This window comes from Microcebus murinus, chromosome X (assembly GCF_040939455.1).
Source record: "Microcebus murinus isolate Inina chromosome X, M.murinus_Inina_mat1.0, whole genome shotgun sequence".
Taxonomy (NCBI): Eukaryota; Metazoa; Chordata; class Mammalia; order Primates; family Cheirogaleidae; genus Microcebus; species Microcebus murinus.
Genome location: NC_134136.1, coordinates 6,967,986 through 6,977,296, shown reverse-complemented (window position 1 = coordinate 6,977,296; position 9,311 = coordinate 6,967,986). Strand labels below are relative to the sequence as shown.

The 9,311-nt window shown below is 36.8% G+C and overlaps 1 protein-coding gene across 1 annotated transcript in view; it reads right to left on the bottom strand.

The window, feature by feature from the left end:
- Positions 1-2,627: 2,627 nt before the first annotated feature.
- The window catches only part of CHIC1 (cysteine rich hydrophobic domain 1), a 62,025-nt gene continuing 55,341 nt past the window's right edge, over positions 2,628-9,311 (bottom strand). The window contains exon 6 of the mRNA XM_012756093.2: positions 2,628-9,307. Coding sequence (XP_012611547.2) covers positions 9,257-9,307 — 51 coding nt within the window. The 3' untranslated portion in view covers positions 2,628-9,256. The remainder of the gene's footprint in view (positions 9,308-9,311) is intronic.

The following is a 9,311-nucleotide window of genomic DNA, read 5'->3' as shown; positions in this document are numbered from 1 at the left end:
CCATCCAGCAGTTAACTGGTGACCCACTACAGCAATGGTGGGAATGTCCTTCATCCTCCTGAAGTTGAACCCTTTTAGTGTTAGGAGCTGTTTGCTGAGGTCTATCGATTCCCTGTATTGTTGCTGTGGCTTTTGTGCCCAAGGGACCTCCCTATGGGCCCACGTGTCGGCCATGAAACCTATTACCTAGGGGGTGGAATGTAAGGGAAAATGCATTTGTATAGGCAACAGGTTTCTTAGGCTAGACTAAGAAGACTGCCACAGTATGTTTTCCATCCGAGCCCCTTGGCTAGCCTGCCTTCTGGGGAGGCATGAGTCAGCACACTTATGTAACCAAGGTGTTGGCTCATATGTGAACCCATGTGATCATGCTTTCTCATGGCATGTTGCCACCATTGTTCAGAGCCACATATAAATGCTAGCCATATTCTTGGCCATGCTTTTCACCACTGCTGTATCCCCCTGACAATAAATAGCACGTCTCACCTGCCTGCTGCCACTCACCTTTTCCCCCAATTTCCAAAACTTGCACCGGAGCATGCGCTAGCCACAGGGCTCCCTCCTCACAGGATGGCACTCAAAACGAATGCGAGGTAGTACATGATTATTACAACAGACTTGAAATTGTTGTAAGAAAACTCTGGATTCCCTTGGATGCCAAATCTACCAAAATGGCTTTTAATTCTAAGTTTGTAAATGGCTAGTATGAACAGCTTGCAATTTTAGTTTAACCAGCCTCAACTTAATTGGGAAACAATGTCCACCTCTGACTTAGTTAAGCTGGACAACCAATTAACCCAATTATTAATACTAAGACCAATAAAGTGAGGGCAAAGAAAATAATGAACCTACAGCTTCAACAACTCTTTACCCCTCATAAAAAACATGGCAGTCAAATGCCATAAAACCAAATCTTAAAGGGGTCTGCTACTACTGCAAAAAACCTGCACATTGGAAAAAAATTGTATACAATTAAAACTTGCTAAATGACCCCTTAATAAACTGCCACCCTCTATGTCCCTTATGGAGTAAGAGTGCTCCAAGGAAACACAGGGAGATTTCCAATCTTGCCTCTTAATCATTTGGGCAAAATTTCTTTAATTATCAGAAAGAAGGTTCTCACTATTCTTACTGATATTAGATCAACTCTCTCTGTGTTTAACCCCACCTGCCTCAAGCAGCCCCTTCCTTGGAGCACTGAAAAAATTCAAATGGTTGGAGTTTCTAATACACATTTAACAGTTTACAAATCTTTATCCTTTATTTATTTATTTATTTATTATTATTATTTTTTTGAGACAGTCTCACTCTGTTGCCCAGGCTAGAGTGCCATGGCGTGAGCCTAGCTCACAGCAACCTCAAACTCCTGGGCTCAAGCGATCCTCCTGCCTCAGCTTCCCGAGTAGATGGGACTACAGGCATGGACCACCATGCCCGGCTAACTAGAATTTCAGAAATGGACCTTGAAGATGTGATTGAATTGCTGCAATCCCATGATAAAACTAGAATGAGTGAACAGTTGCTTCTTATGGATGAGCAAAAAAAGGTGGTTTCTTGAGATGCAATCTACTGGTGAAAATGCTGTGAACATTGCTGAAATTACCACAAAGGATTTAGAATATTACATAAACTTAGTTGTTAAAGTAGTGGCAGATTTGAAAGGACTAACTGCAACTTTGATTCTACTGTGGGTAAAATGCTATAAAATAGCATCACATGCTACAGAGAAATCATTCGTGAAAGGAAGTGTCAGTGTGGTAACTTCACTGTTGTCTTATTTTAATAAATTGCCACAGCTACTCCAACCTTCAGCAACTACCCCCCACATTAGTCAGCAGCCATCGATATCAAGGCAAGATCCTTCACTGGCCGGGCGCGGTGGCTCACGCCTGTAATCCTAGCACTCTGGGAGGCCGAGGCGGGAGGATTGCTCAAGGTCAGGAGTTCGAAACCAGCCTGAGCAAGAGCGAGACCCCCGTCTCTACTATAAATAGAAGGAAATTGGCCAACTAATATATATAGAAAAAATTAGCCAGGCATGGTGGCACATGCCTGTAGTCCCAGCTGCTCGGGAGGCTGAGGCAGGAGGATCGCTTGAGCCCAGGAGTTTGAGGTTGCTGTGAGCTAGGCTGCCGCCATGGCACTCACTCTAGCCTGGACAACAAAGTGAGACTCTGTCTCCAAAAAAAAAAAAAAAAGACCTTTCACAAACAAATGGATTACAACTCACTGAAGGCTCAGATGATCATTAGCATTTTTTAGCAATGCAGTATTTTTGAATTATTAGGGATGTACTTTTTTTTGACACAATGTTATTTCATACTTAACAGACTATAGTATAAACATAACTTTTATATGCATTGGGAAATCTAAAACGTGTGACTTACTTTACTGTGATATTTTCTGTATTGTGGTGGTCTGGAACTGAATTCACAGCATCACTAAGTCATGCTTGTCTAGCATAAATTACTTACAGGATCAGATGTAACAGTACCAAAGGTAGAAACGGGCAATATACAAAATACTCTTCTTAAAAGGAATTCTCATGTAATTACCTTATAATGATGAAAACACAGGGAAAGGAAGAGAGAAAGGAAGATGGACCAAAAACACACAATTCAATTCAGTAACATAGATTTACACTTTATTTTAACTTCGCATCCTGAGATAATAAAATTTTATCCGACAAGTGAACGACGACAGAAGCAGCAGTGAAAGTTCCAGAGAGGCAGGTATCCTTCATTTTGGCACAGCTGTATATAGGTTGAGTTCTTCTAGGGGAGTCACTCCTGGACTCGAGGGAGAAAAATGAATTCATTCCACGGGCTATGTAACAAATACAAGATGCACGAAAGTTCTTGGTTAGGATGGACATATCCACTATTTTTCTTTTCTGGTAAAGTTGTCTCAACAGGAATCCTCTGCCAAAAAGTAGAAATCCTAGGCTTCTCAACCAGACATTTTGATCAGTGGTCATTTTCTAGCTATCTGGATGTCCTGTACTTGCAGCCAGACTCATATTTGTATGTGGTTAGTCCAAGGATGGCAAACTAGCTTGTAGATTACATAATTTCAAACGGTTGTTACTCGTTTCAAAGTCCAGGCATTAAAACAATTTTACACTATTTGTGTACGAGAGAAATGAAAAATTTTAAAAATCAAGCCAAGATAAAAAGCAAACAAAATAAGCAGGAATAAAAGGAACATTTGAGAAATTACTGCCTTGATTCATCATGTTGAGTTTATACACAGAAATACTCTAAGAGACTGAGAAATTGATATTTAGTCCAATGCTAGAACATGACATTATAACACTTTCCACATTTGTAATCCTATGTGTGTATATGTATGAGTTACATGTACACACCTAAATAAATTAGCTCAGTTATATCACCCTTAAACAGAAAAAAAAAACCAAAAAACTGAAGGCAAATTCTAACCTGACATTATAAAGCCCAATATAGCCAACACACATATACACATATACTCTCTCTCTCTCTCTCTCTCTCTCTCGCATTTCATTATTTAGGGACTAGGTAAGCAATCTGTGGAGAGGGTCGAATAATCTTAGTTCCTTTATAAAAGTGGCTTCCAACATTTTCACCATAAGAATTCCTTCATTATTTCTTTCCCGTGTTTTCAGGTATTTACGAAGCTACATATAATAATAGGCTTTCTCACTTTTTTATTAATCAAAAGCATACTGCCATTCACAACTTCTGATCAGTGCTGATAAGCAGGGTTAACAGAGAGAATTGAAAGAATACAGGCAAAACGCATGGAAATACAGGCAAAATACATGTCTTAGTTGGCTTGTGCAACAGCATTATGGATAAATATATGATTTCTAGTATACTTTTTGAAATATTGAAAAAGGCTCAAGGATATCCCCCCTCCCCCCACTATCTTCATTTGCCCCAAGTTGGGAACCACTAGTTTACACCCACCTGCTTTTCCTCCCTAAAGTAATAGCATAACACACATACCCATGTTTAACACATAGGGGATTAATATTAAAATTTACTACTGAAAAAAACAGATCAACTGCAACAATCATTCTGTAGGATCTGAGAAAGAAAACGTAACATGGATTTAAAGAACTCTATTTAGAAATCATATAATTACGATATCCAGTATATCTTTCAGTCATCTTCAAAGCACACTACTATTTGAAAAAAAAAAAAAATCCTCAATTCCCCTGTGAGGTAGGTCCAGATTATTGTCCCCACTTCAACAATGAGGACATGAGGTACAGAGGAATTAAGCAGCAGAACTAAGAATTGAACCAGAAGTGGCTTGGGTTTGAATTCCATACCACTTTCCTTTCCACCTAATTTTATCAATTTGTTCCAACAGGTCTTTCTGAAGGTATGGAACTTGATCAGACGCTAAAGCAGATGTTGGATAGGATATGAAACTCTTCGCATAAATGTCAAAGTGGGTTCTCCCATATTTCCATTATTGTCACAACTATTACTCTTGCCTGAATGCCAACTGTATAGTCAGATTCCACATAGGCAAAGCACACAGACTGCAGTCCTCAGTTCCCAGGGAAACTACATTCACTCTTAGCATGGAGGGACTAAGGTCGATCAGGTATCAGGTCCTCTGAGTCTGTGTGGTATTAACACGCATCAGCTAGCAGCCAGTCAGCAAACTGAACTTTTGCTATGTGCAAGGCACTGTAGGAGTTTCCACCGAGGGTAGTAGATCTGAGGATAATCATTCTGGGATTCTGTAGAGTAAAACTTTCCTAAGGATACCTAGAATCACAGAATGTTATGTGATCTCTAATTTTCTATCCAGCCCTAGTTTCAACTCTATAATTTTATAGATGAAGATACTGACATGCAATTTAGATGACCTGCCTGGGACCCACAATATTAGATCATTTCCGCATATAGTATGACTTTGACAAAATCCACAGAAAGTAGAACATATTCTCAGGTTGCCATCATCAAAATAAAAAGCCTGGCTCAGAATCAGGAAGGGAAATGTGGGGCAAGATAAGGTCATTTATATATACATACTTTTCAATTGTTTTAGTCCACATATTATATGAGTAGGTATTAATAAAACCTATTCCTTTTCTGTGGAAAATTTCCCAACAATTCACCATTTAAAGGAATCTGAATAATTTGAGAATTGTTGCAAAACAGATTTTTCTAAAAAGCAGACTTTTATAGGCATAAGAGGACATAATTTCAGTGAATCTGAACACTTATAATCAAATTAGCAAAAAATATTTTCACTATGTGAAAGTGCTCCAGTTAATCAGGTGAATATAATTTCTATATCCTCTTAGGTCAATATAGTAAATTCTAATGAAATATTGTTGTGGGCTTTATATTCAAGTAGTAAGGTTTGATTTTTTTTAAGTGGCAGCTTATTTGTAAACAAAATAAAAATGCTAATTATTTTGTAAAGCTCTCATACATTTCGAAAGAAACCACTATTTGTTCAAAGGCTTACAAATGTTATTAAACTTTACTCAACTTATCAAAAAACAAGAACAAGTTTCATTAAAAATGGCAAAGTGATAAATATTAACACAGTGTGATTAACTGCTTAGTGTTTACACATCATAATATGAATATCACGTGCATTAAACACTTAAGTGGGTTTTGGTAGGGCTTCAATCAAAGACTACTGTTCTTCCAGAACCACGTTAAATTACATGTTTACTAGCATCAGAATTATATTAATTTTAAGTGACTGATAGTCCTGTTTTGTAATATTTTGTCATCAATATACCACATGATTAGGAGAAAACAAGGAAAGTGGTCTGTATAATAAAAGGAAAATAATATATATATATATTTTTTTTTTGAGACAGAGTCTCGCTTTGTTGCCCAGGCTAGAGTGAGTGCCATGGCGTCAGCCTAGCTCACAGCAACCTCCAACTCCTGGGCTCAAGCGATCCTCCTGCCTCAGCCTCCCGAGTAGCTGGGACTACAGGCATGCGCCACCATGCCTGGCTAATTTTTTCTATATATATTAGTTGGCCAATTAATTTGTTTCTATTTATAGTAGAGACAGGGTCTCGCTCTTGCTCAGGCTGGTTTCGAACTCCTGACCTTGAGCAATCCGCCCGCCTCGGCCTCCCAGAGTGCTAGGATTACAGGCGTGAGCCACCGCGCCCGGCCGGAAAATATTAGTAAAATATTTTTTTTTTACCTAGTTGAAAAGGATGATTCCTCATTTAATGATTGACCAATTCGTTTATTCTGCTTCCTTCAGCATAATATGCTATCTTTGTTCAAAAAAGAAAAGGCACTTCTCCATCTTCTTCTAATGTTTGACTATAATGGTCTCTTTTCTAAATTAACAAAGGGGTTAGGAGAGAACAAAGTATAGAGATATATTTGGGATGGAGTTAATAACTCTATAAATGATACTTGCCCATATTTGTCATTAATAATACACATGCTACTGGTCTTTTGGACAAGCTTAAAAATTACCAGTTGGACCAATTTATTAAGCAAGAATCTTGGGCCAAATGAGAAGTACTGGAACATTAATTTAAAGAAACAGTTTTAACTTGTACCCTAAGCATTGTGAGACTTATATATTTTGGCAAATACGTGTTATTTTTCTCTAGAAACTACCATGACAGGTTTCATAAAGGAATATAATGTAATAAAGAAACTCAAAAATACTTTCTTCAATCTAAAAACAACTTTCAAAAAAATACTAACCCAATGGAAAAACACAAGTATGTTTTATCCTAAGAATAAAAGAAAAAAGGCTTGAAAGGGAAGGAATTAATCACTACAGTGTGCCCTGTCATTTCAGCATTCACTGTAGCCAATTTCATTGAAAACAACTCTCCTAAAACACTCCAAAATACCCAATTGTGAATCAGCCTCCTGTAAGGAAAAACAGTTTGAAAATACAGTCACATAAGAGAGAGAAAAAAAAAATTGGGTATTTTCTGGGTAGTTCAAGAAACTACGATGAGTCAACCAGCATAATAAACAACAAAATGATAAATTTAAGAGTGATTAGACTAGGCTTTAAAAGTAAGTTTACACATACTGGCAAATGGTTTTTATGACATATACTACTGTGACTTGAATTATACTCTTTCACCTCCAGATACACTGTATTCCCATCTCAGTATTTGTTTCATGGAAACAATTTACCTCTTCCTATTATTCTTTGAGCAAAACCAAGTATGATTTATACATGGCAGAAAAAGCTACTCTGACCACCATCTGTTCAAATTCAAAGGTTACAGAAAAAAAGATTTTTAAGGGTTGACACTTGAAAGCAATTATTCTATCAATAATAATTAGACATTTTGTATTATGCTGGAAATCAATTTTGGTATTAAAATGTCACAGTTTGAAGCATAAATTCAATGACATTAGCTGGAATATAAACCACAGATACAATTTTTCCCTGACCTTAGCTATAAAACAAGACATTTGGTATGCATTTTCAGAGGTTTCCACCTTGTCTATAAAAATACACCTTCAGTTTTACAGCAGGCAGACACATGGTATTTGTAGGCATATACAATACATTAAAAGTTACAGATTTGGGGGGGCTGAGGGACATAGAGGTAATGGGGCTCTTTAGAGGGAGGGGGGAAAGTGTGCAAACAATTACAATCACATATCAAATAACATCTCCTCTTCCCCTCTTTTTATTAACTGGATTGTGGGTTTCAAATTAGGCATAAATTTTAAAAGTGGTATAAAAAGGCTCGACCTTGTATGAAGAAATGATTGTTCTCTTTACTGGGATGAATGCTTGCCTAAAAAGTTTACTAAAAGCAATTTAGAGTAAGATGACAAATAAAATATTCAGTCCCAGACACTTTTAATTTATTTTTAGCACTATGAATGACAAATGATGCCTACAGAGGCATACGTTTGCAGTTGAATTAATGTGATATAAAGCTTTTATTATACTAAAATTTCAAATTCTAGTAGACTTCGAGAGTGTAGTGCTTTTCCACTCATCTTAGTTGTGAAGAGAAACAGAAATAGGCACCAATGACATGGCTATCTGTGTGGTGGATTTATGAACTAAAATACTTTAGTCTAAACACTTGGTCTTTTCTCATTAACAATGTCCAAATGTTTTTAAAAGATCCTTAAGAAGAGGATTGAGAATATTTTATCAATTATGAATCAGCTACTATATATTCTTTAGGTACAACTTCTCAATTAGTTCTCCCTCTTTCCCAAAGTAGAATATCAAAACTCCAGAAAGCGGTTAGAAAGCTTTCATGGATACCTCCCAAGATGTCTGAAATTTCAAAATACTTTAAGGTCATAATTGTGAGTATTTTCAAATGAGGGAAAGGCTAACTGAAGGGAAATAAATGAGGAATGGTGAGACTGTGAAATGTGTCAGATGTCAAATAAATTCCTTTAGCAGTAGGAGTGGAGAATTAAATGAAATGGAAATAATAAGGTTCCTAGTTTCAGGCGCAATGCAGAATATCTGAGATAATGATTTCAATGTTAATCCACTTGTTACAAAGGGCAACCCTGCCCTACACCTGAAATTCTTAACATACTTATTATGGCTTTGCCATACAACAGCATGTTAACAGTCTCTACATTCAAAAGGATACTTGCAAAATTCATTCATATTCAAATCTATGCAGAATTGTTGGCAATACAGTAAAAGGAATATTACATTCCGTAAACCATGGCATACCACATTTTACATTATGCAAAGAGACACTATTTACAAGTCTTTAGGAGTTAAATATTTTATCCACTAACATAAGTGATAATTTAGCAAAGTGCAGGACAAAACCAGTGCTATTAATTGCATGTCCTTTAAAGCAGAGTAAAACCATTTCTAAAAGCTACCAAAAGCTAGTTAAGTGTGTCCAGTAAGGGATTACAGAGCATCAAGTAGCCTAGAAAAATGATGCATATTTAGAAACAGTGCGTATGAAAATTATAAGGCAGCATGCTCAGAACAAGTTTTTGTTTTATAAACACCAGCACTGATGTTTTATCTTTAATGGCAACTATCTATATATGTATATGCACACGTGTGTGTGTGTATTTAAAATTTGAGAGTGCAAAACACAAGCCTCATTTAACAACAAAAAGGATGTGCAAATTTTCTTCATAAACCAACACAAATAAAAGAGCAAGGAGAATATTCTACCATTATAAACAGTAAATTGAACACAGCAAAGGAGACCATCTTCATTCCAAAATCATCTACAAGGCACTAAGGGTAGGAAATGACAGATAACACAGAAGTGACTGGATAGAACTCTTCAGTCAGGTCGGAATATGGGATATTTTGGTAAGAATTCTATTAGTATTACCTGT